Source organism: Diabrotica undecimpunctata, chromosome 9 (assembly GCF_040954645.1).
Source record: "Diabrotica undecimpunctata isolate CICGRU chromosome 9, icDiaUnde3, whole genome shotgun sequence".
Taxonomy (NCBI): Eukaryota; Metazoa; Arthropoda; class Insecta; order Coleoptera; family Chrysomelidae; genus Diabrotica; species Diabrotica undecimpunctata.
The window spans coordinates 14,966,647-14,994,093 of NC_092811.1; the positions used below are offsets into that span (position 1 = coordinate 14,966,647).

At 32.4% G+C, this 27,447-nt stretch overlaps 1 protein-coding gene across 3 annotated transcripts in view; it reads left to right on the forward strand.

Moving 5' to 3' along the window:
- Window positions 1-27,447, forward strand: part of Rabex-5 (Rabaptin-5-associated exchange factor for Rab5) — a 90,505-nt gene that overhangs the window by 55,036 nt on the left and 8,022 nt on the right. For 2 of the 3 annotated variants that reach the window (XM_072542790.1, XM_072542789.1), the window contains 3 exons: window positions 17,396-17,723; window positions 19,947-20,361; window positions 22,855-23,097. In XM_072542790.1, the coding sequence (XP_072398891.1) occupies window positions 17,396-17,723; window positions 19,947-20,361; window positions 22,855-23,097 (986 nt within the window). Of the gene's footprint in view, window positions 1-12,977; window positions 13,216-17,395; window positions 17,724-19,946; window positions 20,362-22,854; window positions 23,098-27,447 lie in introns of those variants that run through there. The other variant, XM_072542791.1, reaches the window with a different exon arrangement.

Genomic DNA, 27,447 nt, shown 5'->3' on the forward strand with positions numbered 1-27,447 from the left:
ATGAATGGTAACTAGCATTATCCGTGACTATGACAGAATTTTTTGGAATTAAATCCAACATTTACTCAAAATATTCTTCAAAAACGTCAGCAGTCATTTCCTCGTGGTAATCTTTGGTTGATTTTGAGGCAAAACTTAATAATCCACCATTAACAAAACCGTATTCGTTTTCAATATGGGTTATTATGAGTCTGCGTCCTTTTCCACGGGAATATTGTTTATTCCATTAGATACACCTTCGATGAATGCCTGATGGGAACTTTTCACATTTGTATCAACCCATAGATATGGTACAGTATGACCTTCATTTAGCCAAGTCTCGTCCAAATAAAAAATTGTTTTTCCTTCTTCTCGGTACTTTTTAATAGTTCTTAGATAATCTCGTCTCCAACATACAATGTAATCTTTTTCAATTAAAACGGATTTTCTTCTATTCTTTTGTCAACGAAATCCCATCTCTCTCGATAGTCCCCATAATTTCTTGTTGCTTATGGTTGGTAACTCTTTATTTTCTCTAATTAATGTTTGGATTTTATCCAATGTTGGAAATTCTTTGTTAAAAAAAATGAGTGGACGCTGCGTCTTATCATGTTTTTATGTATTTCTTCAATTTCCAAGTGGTTACTCCCTCCACTCTTCTTGGGATATGAAACAGTTCCTCCTTTTCTTTCTTTTAGGAATCTATAAATTGTTGCTTCTCCAACCCCTGTCATATTTGAACACATGTTAACGATTTCACGAACATTACTTAAAGGGCGTTGATGTACAAGTGCATCGTGTACATTTAATATTATATTTTTCTCTCTTAGACTGAAGGCACCTTTAAAACTACACTTAACCGGGATAAAACCTGTTGTCTACGTCATTTTTAAATGCAAATAACAAAATATCGACACCAAAAACGTAGGTAGGTAAGACATGAACAATGTACATCTACAAACTAAATGGAAGATGCAAACAATTTCTAATTTATATTATTGGCATAAGCTGTAATGTGGCATAAAAACTACTTAAACTATCAGTAGTGAAGTCTTATCAGTAATTCCAGGTAATCGTTCAAAGAAGGTATTTTTTTTGTGTCAGGCGATAACTTGTATAGAAAACAATAATCACCTTTAAATTACTGTTTACAATAATTTATTTCGTGAAACATTGAATTCTCTCGTTAATCACTCGTGTATAATTAACAATAATCGTGTGGCATATATACCGACGTTTTTTACGCACAAAAAAGGTATAGTGAGATTAGTGGACACTTATTTTAAAGATTTTTTAAAAGATAATGAATTGTTGGCGGCATCTTAAAATATTAATTTTTTTTTTATTTATTTCAAAACAAGTATAGGGTGACGCCTATGGTTTTTTGACCTGTTGAGGATTTGCATACATAATGTGCTATCAATATGATGGAAAAGGACTATAAATTTATAAATCATCATCATCGTCACTAAATTCACTACCGCTATCATTATGTAAATCTGTAATCGCCGGATTAATTTCACTAATTTTATTTTCCCGGATCCACCACTCTTCTATTAATTTTTCACATTTATTTACAGTTTTGACCCATATTTCTGGAGTTGCAGTTCTAAGAGCTTCTTTCCACATTTTCCTAATGTTCTATGTGTTCGATGGGATTAAACTGGCAGTGATACGGCGGTAACCGTAGTACTTGATGTCCATAACTTGATACAATTTAGTCAACTATATAAGCTGTTGGTTTTTCATTACGTTTCGAAATTTCCAGTAACTCTGATTTAAAGGCGTATTTCGGAAAATTGATATTTTTAACTAACCAATTTTTTATGCTCGGTCCGTTCCACGACTGTTTTGGTTGTTTCTCCAAAATCTCCGAATGGTAAGGTCCATTTTTTAAAACTATAACTGATGGTTGACTCAGACTAGGTAACAGTTTCTCTTCAAGCCATTTAACAAACATATCTGCATTCATGTTTTCGTGGTAATCGGCATATTTTGATTTTGAAGACAAAATCAAATCTGCGTGTTCTGTAAAGCCTTCTTTCCCTCCTGCATAAAGAATGATGTGTCTTTTGCCTTCGCTATCTGTGTGTTTTATGGATTTTATGCTGTCGTCTTGCCAAATTCTTTTAATTCCACCTTTTGCAAATATCCATATCTCATCTAAGTATGCTAATGTTGCATTTTCAGATTTGAGTCTAATATATTCTCTCAAAAATTTATTTCTTTTGTGAACCACACTACTTCTTTCGCGAAAAAGTTACCTATTATTTTCTTTTTTAAATTTAAATCCTAAATCTCTCAACACTTTCCAAAAGCTAGTCCTCTTAATTTCAGAAACTTGTCTTTCTCTTATTTTGGCCAGTAAAGTATCTAAATGTTGATTGTTTTCACGCATTCGATACAAAATATTGCGAATTTCAAATTTTTCTCCATCAGGTAAGTCAATTCTCCTAGAATATTTACGAGTTGTTTTCTTGTCTTCGTTATACTCAGTCACAGTAAGATCTTGAGAATCTCTGACAGTCTTCATTACAGTTTTTAGATTACTTTCACTTATTCTGAGTGAGTCATAAACGCCTTGATTTATACACAATAATGACTTTAAATGTCCACCATTGTCTCTTTCCATGGTAAAGTATTTATGCACATTTGCAAATTAGTTCATCAATATCCAACTTACGTCTAGGCATGATGGTCACTTGAAACTACACGTTTGAATTATAATACACTGAGTTTAGATCAATATTACAGAAACTTTCTAACTGTTGGGCTTGAGAGGTAAAATATAATATAACCGCTTACAAAGTTCCTAAACACATTATCCTTAAACATTATGTTTGATAAAATGTTTAGAAATGGTTGGAAACCGTACGTCAATAAATAAAAATGTTTCCTACGGTGTTTTATCCCGCCAGGTGTAAATGACGCACAGGTAAAGAACCATGGACTCAACTGTAGTTAAAATGGCTGAAGTTATCTGTCTATCTAACCAATCTAGAACATTAATTCTGGGTATTTATTATTTTATGTCACCTGGCCATCTCAGTTTTGTATTTTAGTTAAAACATTTTTTACTTTTAGTTTAATTACGAATCCAGCTATTTCTTCTCTTATCTGGTATTTTGATACCCATTTGTATAAATATAAACATAATATTTCAAAATAATTAATTTTTGTGTGAGTGCTATAGAAATTTTATAAAATATCCTTCGGAATTCTTGTTCTATGTAAGTAGTTTATTTATACTCCCAAAAGGCGTTGTGTATTTACCATAAAATATCGTTTTTATACGCTGGTGTCACAAAATGACATACTTCTCGATTCAAATAGAGTCCATTGGTTTCTGTTATCATTGAGGTCAAGCGATCGAAAAAGGTTTATCCTAATGTGTCAATATTTGTTAGTAATACAGGAATTTGCCTACATAAATAATAAAAAACCTCGTTCTATATTGTAATAAATATTATCAGCTTGCTAGCATGGATTGCAGTGTAATAGATAAAGAATTAGATGTCATGTTCAAGAATACTTGAGCAATATGCCTATGCTAAAACAAGTTAACGTGTTTACAATGAATTTGTTACGAAAGATTCTTTTATTAGTTTCATTATTTTGTTTTGTTACCATAAATCGCTTATATTATGGACAGGGCTTTATGATGTTCAACTGAATACCACTAGATACTAAGCAGATAAATAAATCAACTGTATAATATTAGTCTGCAAGTCAAGATTTGTCTATTTTTATATTCTCCATTTTTGCCAATAATTATTATACGTAATAAAAAATTTAATCTGTCTCTTTGTTTGATACATTTCGATTACATTTCTGTAATTACTGTGTTACATAAGTTTCTTATAATTTCTCGTAGTACTCAGTGGTACTTTATTATGCATGGATCAATTGTACCGTAAAATGGGGTTAAATTGATCACTCTAAAATTATTCATTCAAAAATATGATAGTAAATTGTAAAATTCACTACATATTTTTACTACTCGTAATATCATGCAACAAGATCTATGTTAAATATTTCTCCATAAAAAATAGTTTTTTGATTTAGACTTTGATTAAAAAATGCAAAGAACTGTATGAACAATTTCATACCTTGATAATAGCATAATATCTAATGCCAGCCGATGATATTCATCCCACGTTATAAATATTTTTCAAAAAATGTAAGCATTCTGATATTATTATCTGAAAAAATTAGACTGGGGCGGAATTGATCATTGCAATTTAAAACATAATTTGCTTTTCTCCAGATTTATTTTATTCACACAAAAAAAAAAGACGAATACGCCCTAAATTAGGTTTCGCAAACAAAATTTATCAATGATATTAAAAAAAAACTGAACGAAAGAGCCATATTTATTAAAAACTAATATTTTCTAAAAATTGTAATCGTATGAAACAGTACAGGCTAGTACTGCAATGTAAAACATAAAAAAAAAAATAATTTCAAATCTTTTGAGCATATGACATACCAAGTATGTCATATGCTCAAAAGATACTATGTATACATACTATGTATACTAAGTATACTAAGATACATACTAAGTATACTAAGTTTTTTTTTTTATTGTATAATGGCTTTGGCATAGCCAATTAGCCAGACTATTTGTGGTAATTACAATTTTTGATTTTATTACCTAAGCCTATTTATAATATAAATTTACAGGAAGTAATATGTTGGTATACACATTCAATTTTTGACATATTTACAAGTTTTGATTTGAATACCTAAAACTAGTTATAATTTAAATTTACAGGATGTTATGTATTCGTAGATACATTTTAATATCTGCTTATTATTTGAAAAAATAATTGTATTTAAATTGACAGGCAATGAACAATTTAGCTCAATTAGTTTTTCATACATCATTTTGATACTTTGTTTGTACTGTCCACACTCCAATATAAAGTGCTGCAGATCTCCCACTTTACCACAGGAGCAATAGGGGTTATCAGTAATACCTATGCTGTGTTTGTATGCAGGAGTGAGTGCGTGGTTTGATCTTATTCTGTTTATTGTTTTTATAAATAACCTATTTGTCTCATATTTGAACCATCTCTCATTGGGTATTAGTGGTTGGCAAGCTCTAAAGTTTATTCCAGTTGTACTTTGGTTGTATAAACGTTGCCATCTTTGTTTGCAGTTGTTTCTACTGATATTATCTATGTCTGCTACTGGAAGAAGTATGTTGTTTATATTATGTTTGGTTAAAGCTGCAGATTTAGCTAATTTGTCGACTTCTTCATTTCCTAATATTCCAGAGTGTCCTTTTACCCAACAAATAATAATCGAGCTACCTGCGGAAATAATATCATAATGTAACTTCTTTATTTCTATCTCAATATGGTTTAGGTTTTTTGTGGTTTTGATAGAAGTGAGTTTGTCCATAATGCTTCTACAATCAGTCAGAATGATATAATTATTCATACCATTAGAGGCTATATATTTTAACGCAAGAAATAAAGCTGATAGTTCGGCAGTATATATTGAAGCTTCATTGGGCAATCGACATGATTCTTTGAAATCAGAATTCCAGTGATATATTGCACAACCCGTTTTATTTTGAATTTTAGAGCCGTCAGTAAAAATATATTGAAATGCAGGCCACTTATCTTTAATTATTCTATTGATCATACTTCCTGGAAGATTTGAATCCATATAATATGTTTCTATTATCCTAGAGAAGAGAGTCTTAGGAGGTTGTGTATAAATTGGTGGTATTTTATTTTGATACAATTGTTCTTCAAATATTGTTAGTTTCCTATAACTTTCAACGTATATGGGAGTTTTTTTGTTACGCCAATATTTATGGTTTAAGTCTAATATATTTAAGTAACGAATATTTTTTAAATAGCTGGAGTTTTTTGATATAGCTCTAGCTACAAACTTATCTGTACAAAACTGTCTGCGTAGTGTAAGGGGTGGCTCTTTAGCTTCAATTTCAATAATACTAATAGGAGTAGATTTTAAGTAACCAAGACATAGCCTCAAACATTTATTCTTCTGGGTTTCAATTTTATTAAGATGTTTTGTTGGCGCAGACCCATATAAATGACAACTATAATCGAAAATTGGTCGAATCATTGAGCGATAAAATAGCAATGCAATATTCGGGTCAGCTCCCCAATTGGTTTTACAAAATGCTCTAAGGATATTCATGGAGTTTTCCGATTTTTTTATAATAGAATGAATTTGATCCTTCCATAACAGTTTACGATCCAAATATGTGCCTAGATATTTTACACAATTTTTGATTGGAAATTCTATTTTTCCTAATTTAAAGTTACCTTGGGGAGTTTGGCGTTTTTTGGAAAAAAAACAAATTTCAGTCTTTGTAGTTGATATTGATAAGCCTAGAGAATGGTAATAACTTTTTACACAATCTAGTGTAGATTTGAGTTGACGTCTACAAATGTCAAGGGTAGTATGAGAGGTATACAACACTACATCATCTGCAAACTGCAATATATTAGAGTGTGGAGGTACTATCTGTTCTATATCTATATTATACAATGAAAAAAGAAGTGGACTTAAAATACTACCCTGTGGTATACCTATATTCGTTAGCCTTGGCATTAAAAGTGTCTCATTTATTTTTAAGTAAGTCCATCTATTCTTGTACAAGGATATAATGAAATCTGAAATTTTAACCGACATTCCAAGATATAACAATTTCTTATGTAGAATATATAAATTTATGTTATCAAATGCAGAGGTTACATCTATAAATGCTGCAGCTGTTGATTCTTGATTTGTAAAATTGACCTGAACAGAGGAAACTAGTGAAGTGAGAGCATCCTGTGTAGACCTGGATTTCCGGAAGCCATATTGAGATTTGGGAAGGATATCTTCGGATTCAAGCCAGTAATCAAGCCGATTTTTGATTAATCTTTCTAGAGTTTTTAGTATACAAGAACTTAAAGATATAGGTCTGTAAGACTCAACGTTGTTATCTGGCTTTCCTGGCTTCTTTATAGGTAATACAATATAGTCCTTCCATGTTTTGGGAATTAAATTCTCATTTTGCCATATATTGTTAAAAAATTGTAATAATAATGATTTGTATTCTGTGGGTAAAAAATATAACATAGAGTATGATATACAGTCCATCCCTGGAGACGAATTATTATTTTGTTCGAGTCCATAATTTAATTCCCACAATTCAAATGGTTTTTCTAGATTTGAATATTCTCTGGAAACGGTGACTGTAACTTCGTTTATTTGATTTGGTACCCAAGGAGGTGAAATTTTCAAGTGGAAATCTTCTATCCATGCATCTTCGCAGTTTATCGGGAGTTTATTGGACTGTTTTCGGTTTTTGTAGCAATGTACTTTCTTCCAGACGTCGCTGATTGGACTGTGGGAGTTAAGGCTTTCGCAGTAGTTTATCCAACTTTGTTTTTTTCTATTTTTAAAAATTTTCTTTGCTAATGCATCCAATTTTTTGTATTCAATTAAATTATGAATATTGGGATTTGTTTTATAACGTCTATAGGCTGTTTTACGATTATTTGCAGCTGTTTCGCAGTTATTATCCCACCATGGTTTTGGAATCTTTTTTGTAGGGTATATTTTGTTTTTTGATACTTTTGGAATAGCAATGGATGCGCATCTATTTATTTCATTGACTAATTCTTCATAAGTTTGAGGAAGTATTTCTGAAGAAAAGTTGGATGAATACAGATTCCAATTTGCTTTATTTAGATTCCATCTTTTTTGTGTATTGTTACCAGGTGGTGTTGCTTGTTTGGAATTTTCTAAGGAGATGGTCAAGGGTAGATGGTCAGAACCATGTGGATCTTGAATAACAGACCAAGTTAATTTAGATATAATGTCCTGGGTGCAAATTGTTATGTCGATTGCTGATTGACTGGAACTCAGTGCAAGAGTTGGAGAACCATCATTTAAGTATATTAGATTACATTGTTCTATCGCCTCTAATAAAACTTTACCGTGAGTATCATTAGTTTCGCATCCCCATGCCATATTGTGAGCGTTGAAGTCCCCTCCAATGATGAATGGCGGAGGAATGTGTTGAAAAAAATGGATCCATTCTTCAACTGTTACTCTAATACTTGGTTCTTTGTATATGGATATTATATGTATAGGTTTATTGATACAAGAAAGTTTAACAGCCATGCATGTGTAAGTAAAATTATAGTTATCTAATAAATTTATTTCTTCTGCAATTATTTTATCTTTAATTAAAATTGCTGTACCTCCATATCCATCTGGGCGATCAGATCTAAAGCAATTATAACCAGCGAAGTTATAGAATTTTTCTGGTTTAAACCATGTTTCTGATAACATGGCCACATACACATTTTTTTGAATAAGTAAGGCTTCTAAATTTGGTTTATTAGAAACTGCTGAGCGGCAGTTCCATTGTAAAAAATTTATAGGACTAGTTATGTCTGAGAAGATGACGTTTGTCCATGTAAGTCTTGTTGCAAGATCGATGCCGTACTTAAGTATTTATTAATTTGTTGTATAATCTCTGTTTTTGATGCATCTAAATTTTCAGTGAGTTTTAATGAACTAATTATATTAAGAACCAATTCTAAAATTACATTATTTAAATCTAATGATACTCCTTGTGTCTGCAAATTTGTTGTATTTCTATTCTCTGTATATTTAGAGGTATTATAAATACCACCTTTTTGTCTAGGGATATTTATTGGAGAAATTATTTCTTTTCTAGCTGATTCCAAAGGATCGGGAGTACTTGGACGTTGTCGTTTTAAATTTGAGTTTTCTGGACTACTGCTGGTATAAAACATTTGTGAAGAGAACTTTTTTGCGAACGAACCAGTTTGATTTGAAGTTACTTGATAGGACTGATCATTGGTATTAGAGTTGGTTGTCAAGGAAGAACTATTATGTCTGGCGGCGATATTGGCATATGATTTTTTTGGTATTTGTTTACAGGCATCAAAGAAATTTAAATTTAATGATGACATTGTATTCTTGATTTGTTTTTGCCTAGAGAACTCAGGGCATGCACTTAGGTGTGTCGTAAAATGATTACCTTGGCAGCTGAAACAACTAGGAGTATATATATTTACTGTACAATCTTTTGTGTTATGAAAATCATGACATTTATTGCACCTGGGACGTGCTTTGCATTGAGATCCAAGATGTCCAAAACGAAGGCAAGAGAAACATAATAAAACTTTTTGAACATAGGGTTCGACTTCTTTAATTACTTTATTAATTATGATATATTTTGGAAGAGTTTGAGCTTTAAAATTTACAATACATGATTTGGTTGGAACCTTGTCTATTACTGTTTTATCTTCGATATGTTTTTCTACCTTTCTATTTATTCTTCTAACTGAAGCTACTTCAAACTTACAGTGCATATCGTATTGTTTAATTTTATTTTTGATGTATTCCTCAGAAAATTCAGTATCTATATCTCTAATTATACCCTGTCTATGTAGTATAAACTTTGGAACGTAAACATCAAAATTGTTGTTTGTAAATAATGAGCAAGTTTTTTGATTGATTAAAAAATTGGCCGATTGATAGTCTTTTAATTTAATTCTGATTCTATTCTTGCCGATTGAATCAATACTAGTAATTTTGTTATCTAAATTTGGAAAATTTGATAGTATAATATCACCGATTTTGATGGCATTTATCTTACCTTTAAAATCAGGAGTATTATTTTCTATATATACATGAAAAGGACCTGTATCACTGCTCTGATATAGAAATTGTTCTCTTACATTTTCTGTAGAATTATTAGAAGTTTTACTACTTACAGTTTCTCCGTTGTTTTTTGAGTTACCGTCCCAGGTGTTGTTTATATTGGATTTTATTTTTTCTATATTAACATCTTCCTCCATCCGGCTAATATCTGGAGGTTTGTCTGGTGGTCTCCCCGCATAATCCATATCAAGTTTTTAATAACTTAACACTTTAACACTTTGAATCTATCTTACACTTATGAACACTTATCGTATCCAAACAGTAACCCCCAACGGGGGTAAAATAAATTCAATTACACTGAACTTTTATATTTTTCTTAGTCTTCTACGTTAATGTGCTTCGAACGACAAAACAACTTCCTCGTACAAAGGCCACAACTGTACTGAGGACTTCTTAAATCACAAAAATTCACGGAGAACTTTTAAATGCGTAATTTAACTTTGACAGTTATTTTGACACTCCTATACTAAGTTTAAAGTGGTATTCTACATCTACATTACATCAACCCGTTTTTTAAACATACAAGCTGTTTCTGTTAAATTAAGGAATTCAGGATATGGCAAAATGGTAATAATATCACTCACTTCAACCGAAAATTTATCGTTCGACCAGTTTGAAGGCCTTCTTTACTCCATCAGTAGATTTATACCCTACAACGTCTATGTCCTTTTCATTGGCTTTTTCAATTTTAACAACATAGTATTGCTTCTTCCTTCTTCCTCCCAATACCTTTACTAACAGAAAAACTCCTTTGATGTCGTCCTTGTTATAGGCAAAATATTTAACCCCATCATTATTGTCAGATTCATCCAAGTTAGACGTTTCACTTTCTGTTTAGTTATCACGTGGTGGCTCTTTTTCACTGTCCCTTTCAATTTCATCTGTTGCTGAGCTACAACACTTTTTCCTGTCTCGACATTTAGTTTGGTTCGCTTAATATTTCGTCTGGATGGTGCAGCTGAATATCTTTTCTCTTTTAGATAATGTACCAAAAGGTTGTCGATTTGGCCCTCTGCGGCTGCAAAGAAGGAAACATTAATTCGTTTTATAGCGTTGTTTATAGTCTGCTGTTTTTGTTTTTTTTTGTCCATGTGCTGAAGGGTAGTGTTTAACAAGTTTGGAAAAGCTTTCTTATCTATTGTGGTTAATGTGGGATGACAGTTTTTCCAATCACCAAGAGTTTCCCTCCAAGCCATCTGAATGGGATGGAAAAAACCGATATCAAGTGGTTGGCTCAAATGTGTTGAGTTTTTGACCAAACATCATCATCATCATTATTGGTGCTACAGCCCTATAAAAGAGCCTCGACCTTTCCAAGTCTATTACGCCAGTCAGTTCTATCCATTGCCAACTGTTGCCAGTTTGCTGCGCCTATTTGTCTACCATCCTCATCTACACCATCCCTCCATCTGAGTTTTGGTCTACCCCTTTTTCTACTTCCCACAGGTTGTGACATAAGGATTCTTCTAGGAGGGTTGTTCTGCTGTGATCTTGCCAGATGTCCTGCCCATCTTAGTCTTCCTATTTTTATAAAGGATACTACGTCCTTACCACCAAATATATGTTTATATCTGTGATATATCTCGTAGTTGTACCTCCTTCTCCAAACACCATTTTCACAGATGCCACCAAATATTCTTCTCAGGATCCTTCGTTCAAATATAAGCAGGAGATTTTCATCTGCCTTGGAAATGGTCCATGCCTCCGACCCATATGTCAACACTGGTTGTATAAGGGTTTTGTATATGGTTATTTTTTTGGCTTAAGTTTCTGCTTCTCATATGTCTACTCAGTCCAAAATAGCATTTGTTTGCTAGGATTATTCTTCGCTTGATTTCTTCCGTCATGACGTTCTCCTTGGTGATCAGGGAGCCTAAGTATGTGAATTTGTCCACCACTTCAAAGGTAGAATTATCAACCGTGAATTGGTGGCCGATGTTTCTGGCTCTATTGTTGGGTGTTGATGCCATTAACTTAGCTTTATTTTCATTTACTTGCAGGCCCATATTTTTTGAGGCGTGTGACAAGGTGGTATACATTTCTTCTAGCTTGCGTGTTGTGCGGGCAACTAGATCAACATCATCTGCATATGCCAAAATTTGGGATGATTTATTAAAAATTGACCAAACATACAGTGTGGAAACCACTTACGGAATAAAATTGTTTGTGTCCTTATTTTAGAAAATAATAAAAAACTTTGTTGAGATACCTTAACTTTTAAATTTAAATGTGCGCTTTTTAAACATAAATTTGAAAGTACAGGGTCATCCACGCAAGTCTGGCATAGTCCATAATCTGTATTTTAAATGAACCACCCTGTATATTTTTATGTTTTTAAAAGCTCCTTAAGGAGCTTTTAAAAACATAAAAAGAACTTGTAACTATTAAGAAAATTAGTTAAAATCGCACATTTTTTGTAGTTTTTCTCAGACGCCAGAAAGCTAAAGAAACTTATGATAAAGATATAGCCATAATTAAAACAAGCTTTTTTCCATAAAAAAATATACTTCAACTAAAGAACCACAGGTTTCACGCTAGTGTTTAGTCGCTAGTAAAGCGACGTTGTCAACCGTTTTTCAAGCTTCTTAGATTTCAGGAAAAATTAAAATATTCAGAATCATTCACAATTATCAATTTCGCCCCTTTGGATCAATTTCACCCCATTTTACGGTACTTCTGTCTATTATATCGATTTCTATAATGTTTTAATTAGGTGTATATTGTCGTCTAAAAGCAGCCTGATTTGTTGTTCCCCAGATGGTCACCTCTTTGTTTCCTTTTTTTTATCATCTCTTCTAATTAAATCATTTTTTTAATAATGTGATTGTAAATTATTTATATAATAAATATGACGTTTTGGATTTGAGGCAACAAGTGTTTATAAACATCGTGTCTTTTCTGTAAAAGTTTATAAACTAGATATATGAAACATATGCTGTTTGCTACCTAGTCTTAATGGTCTAAAGCTACTTATTATTTTCTTGTATAAAAATAAGACAGGTTAATACTCATTAATTGATTTGTTTAGTAGATAATTAAAAATTGATTTTACTGACTTAAGTAAATAACGAAATTAAAGACGCAGTTTACAGTTGTTTGTTCTTGGAAAAAATTATTAATTCGGGCTTCGATGAGTAATTATCATCGATAAATGTAATTAGAAAGTAAATACATTTGTCTAGGAATGTCTTTTGTCCATCGAAGATTACGATAAGACATCCAAATAATTTAGTATAAATCAATCTTCAATTCAAAATTTGTCAGTAGTGGAGAAGTCGACGGTAGTATCGGAATACGACAGTTCAAAATCGTCATTGAGCGTTTAGAAAAATTGATGGCTGCTTCTGATGAATATGAGTGTTTTTTGATGTTGAAACTATGGAGTTACAGTAGTTTCAAAAGCTGTTTTACTACTGCTAAATCGCTTTTGAAAGATGCCCTGGCCGAATCTAGATGTAGTGGTTTTCATTTCAAAAATTCGCACCCGACTGCGACGAAAAAAGTGTTAGTATTCGACTTCTTAGTGTTATTATTATTATGTGTTTATGTAAACGGTGGTGTATCTTTACTTGTAAGTTTATGTACATGAAAGAGTTAGAGATTCTTGATTCTTATATCTTAGAAAGAAGTCCTATTCTTCATTTATCTACTACTATCTCTAGTTTTGTTCGTATCTATCCTTATCTTCATCCGTTCATTGTTAGTTTTGTTTACGTCTTTCTTTTTGTTGTTCTTTTTGCGTTCAGATTCTTTACTGTTCATTAGCTTTACCATCTTTAGTTTTATTCATACATTTTCTTGTTTTCTTCTTTTTGCGCTCAGCTTCAACTTTGAAAATTTGCTGAACGACAGGCAAGTCTGTGGCTGAGACTTCATCTATTTGTGACTATTAGATTTTTGCCACAATGTTCATATTTTGCAGCGGTATATTATTACCTATGCATTTCACTATGTTATTAAATATTCCCTTTTTGTACTCATTGTTTATTGTTCTCTTCCATAAGACTCTATTTAACGTTTAGATTATGTTTTCATCTTTTGTATTTCTATCCAATATTGCTTCTTCGAGTGTTTGATTAGCTGTCCAATGATAGTTGTAAATCTTGTTGTTTTTATTGTTATGTATTGATTTTATAAGTCGATGTTGAACCATCAATTTCAAAATGTCTTCTGTCATCCATTGATTTTTCTTGTTACTTCTATAATCATTGTCTGTAGAGATCTTGGTTTTTAAATTTTTGCTCTTATGTTAAATCTGTGGACCAGTCTTTGCAGTCTATCTTCATGTAGGGCTATCAATATTGCGTCGTCTTCGTAACAGAGTATTTGTATTTTTTTGTTTTCCATTCTGTATCCTCTTTCTTTGTTAACGCTTATTTCGCTGCGTATTTCTATAGATTTTCCATCTATTCTGACTTCCATTTTGTTGTTTTGGTAGATGTTTTCGATAATTTTTATAATATTTAGGTGAACTTCTCTATTATACAGAAGATGGATTACATCTTTGAGTCTTACTTTGTCAAAGGCTTTCTTTAGGTCAATCAGACACAGAAATGCTGGTCTGTTATACTTTAGTGATTTATACACGATCTTCCCCTACGAAAACCCTGTTGTTCTCTGCTAAACTTTATTTCCTCTGATTTATGAGCATTTTAGGGTAGTATTCTCTGGCTGTTTTTTATCTCCTTTTTTGAATAGTAGAATTAGTTCACTCGTTCTCCATTCTTCCGGTATATTATTGTGTATTACAATTTTATTAATTAATGTTGTTAATTGTTCTGTCATTGCTGCTCCACAATATTTTAGTAGTTCATTTGGTATCCCACCTTTACCTGCTGCTTTACTGTTCTTCAGGTTTTCAAGTATTTTTCGAACTTCCGCGTCGTAAATTTTATGTCATTTATAAAAAGTGCTTTAGGAGTGTATAAAATATAGTATCGTCATCTGAAGGTATTTTTTTTTATCCCTTTTATCCCTTTTGTTGTCAAATTTTGCTGTACTATTTTAATTCATGATTTGATATTATTGTAGAATAATTTTACGAGTTTAGTTATCAGGACGCTGTCGTCGCTGTCATGTGTATGTGAATTTCTTGGTTAAACTTATGCTATTTTTCTGTTATTTTTTTTTTAATGGATACACATGATCAGTTTTGGATCTTTCTGCTCTAGAAAAGTATTGATTTTCTGGCGTCATTTGACTATAATCCTTTTCGATTCTCTAATACCTTGCCATAGATGCTACTGAGGATATTGTTTACAACAATTGTCTTTGGTATCACAATAGCTTTTGTCACATTTTTTTTTTGAATCGCTGATATATAGAATAATTTTAATTTTTCTGTAATCTGATATATTGATTCAATTTTAAAATGTTTTCATTAGAGAGTATCGTTAGACTTACATATATCGTTTGAAATATCATATAGTTAGTTCATTCAGCTGGTTTTGTCCCCTTTCTTATAAATTGGTAGCATAAGATTATTTCCCAATCTTTTGATGTTTTATTTTGCTACAATGGTTCATTACTTATGATCCAGACTCAATCTATGGCTTCCTCGTCCATCCATTATACCATTTCTGGTTTTATTCCATCTTCTCCAGCATTACAGTTGTAATTCTCCATGTTCTGTTCTGTTCTTCCTTGGAGTTTGATCTGACATTTGAGTTCAGGCGTGTTTACAGGTGTTTGCAGATTTTTACCATTTCTGTGATTTACGTTGTATCTGGTTATTTCCATCTTTTTGCCATAAATTTCCGTTCTCTTTTGTCCTCTTAAGGCTTTGATCTTATTTCAAAAGGATGCACTGTCATTTTTATAACCTTCATTTAAGCTGTTTCCAAGTTCTTCCTAGGATTTTAGTTTCCTATCAGTACTGCCTTTTTGGCAATTTTATTTTTATTGTTATATAGTTCTTTGTCCCTTAGATCCTTTGTTTGCAGGTATCTTTGCATTGCTTTTTTATCATTGATAGCCGCCTTTTACTGGGTTTGTCCATCATCTAATTCGTTTTTGGTTTTTAATTATTTTCTTAATTTCCACAGGATTCTTCTGCTAATTCGTATATTACTTCCTTTAATTTTTTCCATTTTTCGTCTAGTGAGCTTTGCTTTCTAATCTTTTCGTATTTATGCAGTGTATGGTTTTTCTTATTATGGTAGAGGTCTCTTATTTTGTTTATATTTAGGCTCTTTATATTTATCTTGATATACTGTATTGTTTCTAATTTGATATTTGGCAATCTCTTCGAAAAGAAAAATTTCGCCCCAGAAAAATGCTCTACGATAATATTATTATTATATAGTTTATTCACGAGTGTTTATTTTGTTATATCCTATTCATACCTCCCCTATATTTTTACATACCCGCAAGACGTTACATATTAGCGATTGTATTTCGCTAGCCAGTCTGTCCTGAATGGTGTACTTAAAATACTCAGTCTCTGATCAGTGCCAAAAATATATATGAATTAGTTGCCAAAAAATCAGTTTCTCGATCTTTTAATTTAATTGGACACATTATCTTTCTTCTCGTTGTTTTTTATTTTATCTATTCAGTTCATATTGTGTCTAAAGTTTATTTACTGTGTAGATGTAGTTAACTTAATTTCACTAGGCCTTAGTCCTCCTTCCACATCTTCTTTGATTATTTTAGAAATAGTACTAGAACCTACTCCCGTCATAGCACTTACTTTATCGATTAAACAACACTTTCACCACTCTTTAAATTTAGATGACAATTAAATACATTTAAAATAATTAGTTTTGCACAAATCTCCAAGATATTCACTTACACAAGGCATAATTTTTGAGTTTACATCCAAACAATCTGTAAATAATGTCAAAATTTACCATACATGTCATAACAAAAGTCTAACCAAAAAAATTAAATAATCTCCAAATTTTTGTAACTTTCATCCCATTTATTATCACATCGACAAATCGTTTGTTTCGTTTTAAAAACATATGAAGAGCGCTAAAGGAACTATTAAAAAATTCATTGTTTCTAACCTTTACTATTTCATAAAAGATGGTATTTTAAATTTTTTAAAGCCTATTCCAGGTATGTATGTATTATGTTTCACTTCTTCTTTTTATCACGTCGTCTCCTTTCGAAGGTTGGCGATTTGGAAACTGTTGCACGAAAGATTTTTGTGCATAAGCGGTCAAACCATTTCCTTCGGCCTTTCAACCAGGAGTTGTGGCGTCTTCCTACTGATATTTTGCCTTGTATTATGATTCACTCAGTTTTTATTTAACGATTGTAGATGACTTGGTGTTCTTAGTCATGCAGTCTAGACAGTGGAGTAGTGCCATTTATTACAGTACACTGAAAGAGCAAGGTATATTTGTCATTTATACAATTTAAATGAAGAGACTACAGTGCTAAATATAGTGGACTAGTTCCATTAATACATTAACAGAAGATAGAGGAAATATTACGTAATCTACCAATAAAAACAACCAGTAAACAAGAAAACAATGGGTTAATCTTGAAAAACACATGGTTCATTCATTATTTTAAAAATAGTTTCAGATGCAAGTGTAAAAACATATTCCTAACGCGGTAGAATCATCATTTTGAAAAAATTTCAGTATCATTTTGAAAATACCGTTATGTGCGTTCTAAAATGTTGTTTGTGGTGTTTTATTCATTTATTTATGTATTTTTTACCCTTTTGCAGATGCTGGAAGACCTGAAAAATACATCGACATCATGAGACAGACCAACCCGGACGCCAACAAGTTGATGGTCGAATTCATATCTATGTACAGCCAATGGGGCGAATCAGTCAGAAAAGATTTCTTCAAATTTAGCCAAGTGTTTTCAAATAAAATCGTAAACGAATTGGATGTCAAGCCCATTGAAGAGTTAGCAGAAGTTGCACAGAACCACTACAATTTGTATCACACCCGTCTTAATTCGAACGCCATTTACCAAGACGTACCCAGTGAGATTAGAGAGAAGTTGGTGGAGTTTTTTGAGAAGTACAGCATGATCAGTCTATACAGGTAAGAAATTATAGACGATAGTTGGACGGGCGCCATTTTGTAAAAAAAATGTAAATGGGATCATATGATAAGTAATATCTCATGTAATTTTGTTTTATCGTTTCAAAATGGCGACCGTTCCATATCCACTGTCGAGTGGGTAAAATAAAACTATAAATTACCTCTAATAATATGCTAGCTTTCAACTTTTATGGCAAACACTTTAAAAAAACTATGTAATTTTCCAATTTGTCACATTTTAATAGCGTTTCTTGGTTTATTCATTGACTTTTGTCAAAAATATGTTCACAACTGTCAGGATTCTTTCTGATCTATTCCAATCTGAGTGAGTGGGGTAGAATTCTGCTCATTGGATTTATAACATCATTGTCTAATTGTCAATTTACTCTAAAATGTAAATAATTGTGTAGAAGATCGGAATTTAGACAGGAGATCTTCGTTTTAAGCATTAGTTCTCATCTTCCAGGATTGGGTACCAAATTTGGATTGTGGTAGCGAAATAATTTAGTAAAAAGATGGACAGAATAGCCGGTTAAGGAAGAGAAGAAGGCGGTTTTCTTTCGTGAACTCCTGGTAGATGTTCTGAGAGTTTCTTCTTGGCTGAAATGCTGAAATTACATAAACCTCAAAATGAACGGCTTGTTTCAGAATTATTGGGCTGTTTTTAGTAAAATGCTAGGAGGTTAGCTGTGTGTTTACCTAGGACAGTTATCGTTGTGCAATAAGATTAGAAAACCATAGAACATTAATCTTTTCCTTCTTTTGTGTTTTATTATGACTTTTAACTAGTATGGTGCGCACTTTTCGGTGTGCATGATGTGGATATGTAGGTAATGGCTGACGAGTTATTCCACCCTGGGGGAATGGACGCTGTGAAGAAGCTCTGAGGTACGGCCAGGCCTTCGAGTTTCTCATAGCGTCCTATTAGGGATGGATGTAATGGAATTTAACATCGAATTTGACTAAATGTTTGAAGTACGATAGTGGATTGATATAAAAGTAGCCTTTGATAGAAAAAAACAAGTTTTTTGGAATTAAATCGATTTATTTCTCAACATAGTCCCCTTTTAGCTTGATACACTTAGTAAGACGATGTTCCAATTTTTTTATCCCATCCGAATAGTACTTTTGCTCTTCAAAATAGGCAGAAGTATCAGCGACGACATCATCATTTGTTGCGAAACGTCGTCCTCCGAGCCATTTTTTTAGGTTTGAAAACAGGAAAAAGTCGCTGGCGGTAAGATTTGGGGAATACGGTGGGTGTTCAACCAATTCATAGCCCAATTCGTGTAATTTTGCCATGGCGACGGCCGATCGGTGAGCCGGTGCATTGTCTTGGTGAAAGAGCACTTTTTGCGTTCCAAACCGGGGCGTTTTCGACTCAATTCGGCATCGAATCGATCCAATAATGCTGCGTAGTACTCACCATTGATTGTTTTTCCTTTTTCCAAGTAGTCGATGTGGATGATGCCCTTCGCATCCCAGAAAACAGTCGCCATCACTTTGCCGGCCGAATGTGCACTCTTTGCCTTCTTCCGAGGCCCTTCGCCGCATTGCGCCACTGTTTCGACTGTTTCATCAACGGTGATAAATCGGCAAAAAAAATCCTTCGGATCGCGTGGATAGCTTTTTTATGTCCAAATGATGGTGAATGATGCTGTGTACGCGTTCGCAGGAAATGTTTAGGACCTCTATTAACTCGCGGAGCCTAATTCGACGATCTGCCATAATCATGTCATGGACTTTGTTGATCAGTTCCGGCGTGGTGACTTCATTTGGCCTCCCAGGACGCTCATAATCAAAAACACACGTACGACCACGAACAAATTCAGCTTTCCAAAATTTTACTGTTGGTAATGAAAGTGTAACCTCACCATAAACTTCGTCCAGGTCGGCTTTGATTTGCATATTCGTTTTACCCTTTTTGTGGAGGAACTTAATCACCGAACGATACTCGACTTTTTTGCGAGTCGAAAACACAAAATTTGCTTGCTTTTGACGGCTGTAAAAACCAAACTAATTGTTTTTAAAACTTAAAATTTTGACCGACGTCATGTTATGAATGGCAAATGTCAACACCGAAACCAATTCGGTATCAAGTAGCGCCATCTATCAAAGGCTAGTTTAATATCAATCTATCCTCGTATTGTGTTGTAGACCGACTTAAAATAGGTTGACCATTGAAACAGTGTAAACGCATTTATAATAATTGCTTTCTTTCAGTTTCCTGTTCTGCCCACCAACCACAAATGACGAGGAGAAAGACCTTATCATCCAAGACAGAATTCGCAAACTCAGTTGGGTAAATGCTCATCATCTCGATTGTTGCATAAGCGAAACTAGTATCGAAGTACGCGACTTGGTCTACACTGCCATCAACGACCTTCTTGGAATGGACTCGATGAAAGCTCCACAGGAAAAACTGGCATGCGTTGTCAAATGTTGTCGCAGCGTCGTAGAAGTATTGCAGCATTGCCAAGGTGGGCCCGTCAGCGCCGATGAGTTTCTGCCTGCGTTAATTTTTGTTGTTCTGAAGGCTAATCCAGCTCGATTGAAGAGTAACATATTGTATGTTACAAGGTTTTGCAAAGATTCCCGATTAATGCAGGGGGAAGCCGGATACTACTTTACTAATTTGGTAAGTTAAAAATTCGTCCAATATTTGCAATTTGTCTTTTTTCTTCACATCTCAGTAAATTTTGTTCTCCAGTCGTATTTCCAATGTGTACATCTTTTATTTTCTGTATTTATCTTTAAGTTCAGCTATAGTTTATTTTTATGAACGAGAGAGTAATTAGCATAATTTTAACTGGTAGCTCCGACCACTCCATGGGCGTGCTCAAGATTAATTGAAAAATTACTTTGAATAATTGTAAAAAATAAATGAATTATTTCAGTGTTATAAAGTGTTACGTGTATGTAAACAAAAGTGACCTCTTTTATCACACACTATATTAGAACTGACTGGCCTACATTAAAAAGGGTTTTAAAAAATTCACATTTTTTTTAATTTTTAAAAATTACAAAAGAGTAAAAGAGTTTTTAAAACCGTCTAAGGTATGTTAAATAGATGAATAAAAATATTAATATAAAACTTACAGCTACTTGTTACAAATCCAAATCAGATTCAGAAGATGATCTTTCAGAACCAAGATTAATAATAACTGGCTCGATCATTTTATCAGTAATATTGTCCAGCTTCCACATTTTTTCCTCTTCTTTAATAGTGTGATTTACTGCCTTTTCCCAGTTTTCAGGTTTTACATTATTTACGGCCTCCAAAAACAACTGTTTAACATCATGAATTTTAAAAGTGGTATTTTTTCTTGAAACTTCACTCTTTATCTGTGCCCATACCAGTTCAATCGGGTTTAATTCACAATGATATGGTGGGGATCTAAGTACTGTCATTCCACGATTTTTGGCAATTTCATCAATTTCGTATTTTTTAAATTTTTCTTTATGAAGGGCACACAACGAATAAAGTTCCTTTCTTATAGATCCGGGATGGTATGTAATATTTTTTGAACTCAGCCAATTCTGCAAGTCTTTTTTTAACCACTTGGTTGTGGGCAGTCCTTCTATAAGTCTGGAGTGATAACTTGCATTATCCATTACTATTACACCGTTCTTAGGAAGAAGATCTATCATTTGTTCGAACCATTCTTGAAAGACATCAGCGTTCATGTCTTCATGGTAGTCACCGGTACGAGTTGATTCAAAAGTTAATAAACCACCTTCAACAAAACCGTCTGAACTGCCAATGTGTACTATTATCAGCCTGCGTCCCTTTCCTGATGGTGGGTTTAAACCAGTAGATAAGTTATTTACAAAAGCGTTCCTTTGACTTGTAACAGTTTTATCCTGCCAAAATTTATTTGGTGTATGACCCTCGTTGATCCATGTTTCATCAAGATAAAATATTTTTCTTTTTTGGTTTCTCATTTCCTTTATGGTTCTTAGAAAATGTCTTCTCCATATGACAATATCGCTTCTTTCTAATAAAATAGACTTTCTGGGATTCTTTTTCCAGCGGAAGCCTATTTCTTTTAAAAGTTTCCATAACGTACTTCGACTCATTTCTGGGTAATCCTTATCATCTCGAACTGAGACAAGAACTTTATCCAATGTTGGAAATTCTTGTCTAAAGAAGAATTCATGCACTTTCCGTCGAAGTCCTTCTTTAAAATGATATTCTATTTGAAATTTTGGTTTCCCTGGAGCATTACGTGGCATTTGAAAACTACCACATTTCTCTTCTTTAATAACTCTGTAAATCGTAGATTTCCCAACACCAAGTGTACTGCTAACTAACTCAACGGTCTCATCAACACTTTCACATAAACGTTTGTCTGTAAATGATTTAAAACAATTAAATATTAATGTTTTTTCATTAACTGTTAGAGGACCAATTTTTCGGCGTTTACACGGCACTTCCAAATTTTCCATAACACTAGTATACACAATAAACTGCACCTTGCAACTGAAGTACCTACTTTTAGTGAACTGTTAAGAATTTTGAATACGCCACTTGGACCTTCCTACAAAATGGAAAAACCCACTATCACATTTTCTGTGGAATAAGTTTAGAAGGTAATTATCTAGTCAATTACTGTCGTAGATTCCTGGAATTAAAGAATTAAATGTTTGATTGTTGCAACCCTTACTTCGTGGAATGCACTCATTTCAGATAAAATAAAACGTTTTATTTTATCTAAAGAATTAAACTTTATTTTGCAAATAGGTAGGTACTTATTAAACTTTAATTGGTTATATATAACCAATAAAATAAACATCTTACATTTCTTGCAAATTCATTAGTACATGTTAACCTCCATCACTCCGACACTGGCAACCTTATTTAGGGATTAGTAAGCCTCACAACTATTGTATTCTATTCTGCTCCAACCTTTATACCTGGTGGTCATACTCAATTTAAAATTGTTTTCCTATATACTTCTGTAAACTTGTTGACAAATATCTGTTTTTCATTGAGTCACCCGTATCAACAGTTTAGGGATTTGCATACATAATTTATTGTTTTATTACTCTCTCATACATAAAAATACACTATAATAATTCAAGAATCTAATGCCTGGTTTATTTCTCTATTGTATTTTTTTATTTCTAGTGTTGTGCCGTATCGTTCATAGAAAATCTCACAGCGGAATCACTCAACATGCCCCAACAAGAATTCGAAGCGTACATGTCAGGAGAATTGACAGTGGTCAGTGCATGGGAATCGGCTTTAGTTGCTTGCGAAGGAATGCACCAATTGTGCGAGCACCTCTCGCTCCTAAAAGGTCTATCAGAAAGGACTACAGCCGTACAGAACACTACCCAGAAACTTAGAGAAGATATGCAACGTCTAAAGGTAACAGTCGCATAAAATGTGAAGTAGCTTTAAGGTTGTGGTTTCTTTGTGTATATAGTTCAAAATTATTTTGTTTTATTTCCTTTTAACTACTGTTCAGTTAAAAAACTCGAATTATGTTTGAAGACTGATAGATTAGACTTCATTTACCAAAATTTCACCCTAAGCTGTAAATTTACTAACATTATCATAGTATTCTGGTTTTTGTTGAAACTACATCACTTATTGTAATTATAATATACAAGAGCAGTTTGTGGAAACGTTGCTAAAATTAAAAAACATCAAACATATCAAGTGATCCTGACTCGAGTGCTACAGTTTGAAAATTAAAGTCAGTGCAGCATATAAAGATTATGCAATACAAACACTTTAAATATAACCATTTATACAAAATATGAAGCTTTAAATGTTTTATTGGCAACAGCCTGAAGATGCTACTGCCTATAAAAACCATGAAAATATCAACTGCGTGATCAACAAATTTCGTGAATCAAATATAAAAATTCTCTATTGACATTAAAAGAAACCGTCAATATTGCAATGTTGCCAAAATTCTAATAATTTGACAATCACTTTTTTAAACTTTTTTATAATATAATTTGACAAAACTTAACTAAGTTGAAATATTTTTTAATTTATGTAAAAATTACAATCTTTTTATTATATATGTAATGTAACTTCTGCTTTAATGTTATGTCAATGTTCTCTAGTTTGTATTTTTTTATTCCTCAAGGATTCCATAATCGTCGGAAAATTGCAGGGTACATGTAATAAACATGTTTATATTATTGAAACTAGTAAACAAAAAAGTTATTGGATCGAGGGTAGTTATCGTTTAGGCATATTCCATAATTCATCACATCTTGAAGATGTTAACTATGTGGTAACACGAGAAATATTAGTTTGTAGTATTTTTTAGTTTTAGTATTAACTAAAGCAAAAAAAAATCACTTGATGTCATGTCCGCTCCATTTATTGTACTCATTTTGAAAATTTGTTTTATACGCCGGCTTTAATATTTAGTTTTTAACATAATTTGTCTATTTAATCGTTTATATGTATGTATCATCCATAAAATGATGTATAATAAACAAACCTTTTAACTGCAATGCTGTTTGATTGGAACGACTTAGGAGATTAAATGTTTCCTATAATTCTAGTATATTTTTTAGTCTTGGAACTTACTCCAAATGTACTAAATGGTTTAGTTCCTCAATTTTTGGTATAATTGTGAAATTATTCAAAGACTCGTCATCTTGGATTGCTACTATTGAACAACCTTAGTGAATTTCCGCAGACGGTATGTGGATTTAGAAGGTTACAACTAAAAGAAATATATACAATAGATGAAGAATCTTACTACATATATTTCACAGTTTTAACAATATACAATTTAAGTAAATTAATTTTCTTAGACAGTATTTCAGATAGTCAAATGAGATTTAACCTTGAATGGCCTTGTTTATGAATTTTATTACATTACTGGCAAATGTGCTGGCTATACTTTAAGACGATTTAAGCTAATAGTACAATTTACAACTCTAGAAGCCTTGTAAATATTGGTTCTTAAAATTATTACTCTAAAAACGGCTTATAAAAGTACATAAAAATGAATAAATCCACATTACTAATGTTTATTTTAATCTACGTTGACTTTTGCATACTACTTCTCTTTTCTACTTAAATAATTTTAAAAAATGAACTTTGAAGTCCGTTTGATTAGGATGTATTGAAATCGCAGGTTAATTAATCAAAATAATAAATAATTGAATATAATATATGTGTAATTGAAATAAGAAAACACTTGGCGTAACTCATAAATGTTTTCAATTCGTGAGAAAACTCACTTACGAATACTTATTAACTGCTGGGTTTCTGGTTTTCGGCTTAGGGACGAAACTACGTTACCGAGGGCCACTAGCTGGTGGTCCATCTAAAGAAAGAAAGGTGGTACACTAATAGTTTAGGATTTTTAAATTGTCATCTACTTTTGCGTAAATAATTCCGCAGCAATTTGATATTTTAAAAGCTTTGTGCTTTCGAGGTTAAAATTAATAGTTTTCGAACACTCAGAACTTGACATATATTAATTTGTGTTAAAGCAAATTATGTAAATAAATACTTTCGCCAACAACTTCTTTCTTCCATACAAGAGAACACTCAAACAAAGACAGGAATTTGAGGAAAGCGGTGAATGATCTACTCACTGGGAATTTAGTTTTTTTAACTGATTTCTTGGCGTAAGTATATACGTAAAAATCAAAAATGGGAAGTAATATTTCCCAACCTCTACATTTTCGCCATTATTTTCCCAGTTTTAAAGCGGTTAGAAATTCGCCCAAATTCTAGTTCGGTAAACCTACTGGACAACAGCAGGGAAGTGAGAAGACTTAAGAGACACAAACCCTTGGACTCACCAGATGGATTTTCATAAGTAAATTGTTTAGAATATAGGAAAAAAAAATTTTTTAATACTAATTTTAGTTAAATTTAATAAGAAAGGTACCAGCACTGGCAGGTATTCTTTGCTCATGTTAATTTCTCTGTTTGAATTATCAAATAGGACAGATTGCAAATCTTTACTTGGAAAACAAAAAAAAATCCCAGTTCTAATTTTCCTAATTCTTTACTGACTATATTATTACTCAGTTTTATTTTTATCTGTTTGTTATCCACGATTCAATTATTATCATTGAACTACTGACTCGAGACCATAATGGGCAGAGTATTAACCTTTTAAGTAAAAATTTAAAGGGTTGCGATGTGGATCACAGAGGGCACAAGATTTTTTTTTTAAAAAGTTCCCTTTTTCAATAGATAGGTAGGTTAATGTATTAAATTGATAATGAAAATTTATGGACATATGCAACAGATACTATAAAAGAAATTCCTTTTACCAAAACAAATAAATTATTGGTCGATTCTCCAAGTGAAGAACCATATGATTGGATCAGACTATTAGTTGATGATAACTTATTACAAATTATAGTCTCGCAGACGAATTGCTACGCCGTTGAAGTGCTATCTACTAGTAGTGGAGATGAACGCTCGGGAATTTCAGAGTGGAAGGATGCCAGAATTGCAAATTTTTTAGAGCTAACAATGCATACCGGAACAGTAAGGTTGCCTAAAATTCAAGACAACTTGAAAACCCATAGACTATTTTCCAAAATATATGAGCAGAGACCGGTATCTACCCATCCTAAGATGCTTTCATTTTTCTGAAAATGTACAAGAGCATGAACAACTCTCGGAAGATCGCTTATACAAAATCAGACCATTACTAAATCATTTAAGCATAATTTATTATTTTATTAAGACGCTCAAGTGAGTCCTTCGCATATTTTTTGACAATCCTAGACATATGCAGAGGACGCACATGAGCACTTTGTAAAAAATAGAAAAAAAAATATTTTGGCTAACAATGGGATATTTACAGTCAATTAATTAAAAATTTGCACGTTACGTTAAAAAAATACCTTCGCATGGGCGTACTACTCTCATTTTTGTATACCGCAGCGAAAGGTTTATAGTACTATGAACAAATAATTTGAATAAAATATATAACAGTAATTCCTGAGCAGGGTGGACCAAAAGTCTGGAAACGCCTAATTATCTGTTAATGGATGGTCCGAATTGTATTAAAACCGGGATATTCCTATTCTGCAATATGAAGATTTTAAATTTGATGCCTGCTATGTTGCCAGGTTTATCATTTTTCTGATATTATTAGTAACTTTGGTTTTTAAATACAACACTCTGTATATAGTATTAATATTGGAATCATCACAACATATACAGCAATAAATTCCTTTGTTATTTACAATTGTAACATTCCAAATTCAACAAAGATCAAACGAGAAGTTTTGACAAATTTAGCATTTAGCCTTATGTACACCCACCAGAAGAATCGAAGCCAAAATGTCTATATATCCAAAACAATAAAGATTCGACTAAAGGAGGTCTGTCATTTGGATGGAGATGTCGTGCCAGTTACAAAGAACTCCTGGAGCAATTGGTAGGTGTGATGACTGTGGATGAAAAAAAAATCGAAAAACGAAATATTTTTGATCGATTTGTAAAAAATATCTTTGTTTGGAACATGTAAATCCAATTTGCAATGACTGTAACAATATTTCGGCTTAATTTTATTATGTTTATATTTCTTGTAATATTTTTTTATGATATGTCTTAGTGAAATAATGTTTTATTGTTGTTTAAGATAGTTCTTGAAGACTGATATGTTATATTCTAAACTTATTGTTATTTATTTAGTAAAAAAGAGAATAAATCAAACTATTACAAAAATTGTGGACTATTTTTTGTGCTGCGTAAATAAACATTTTAAAT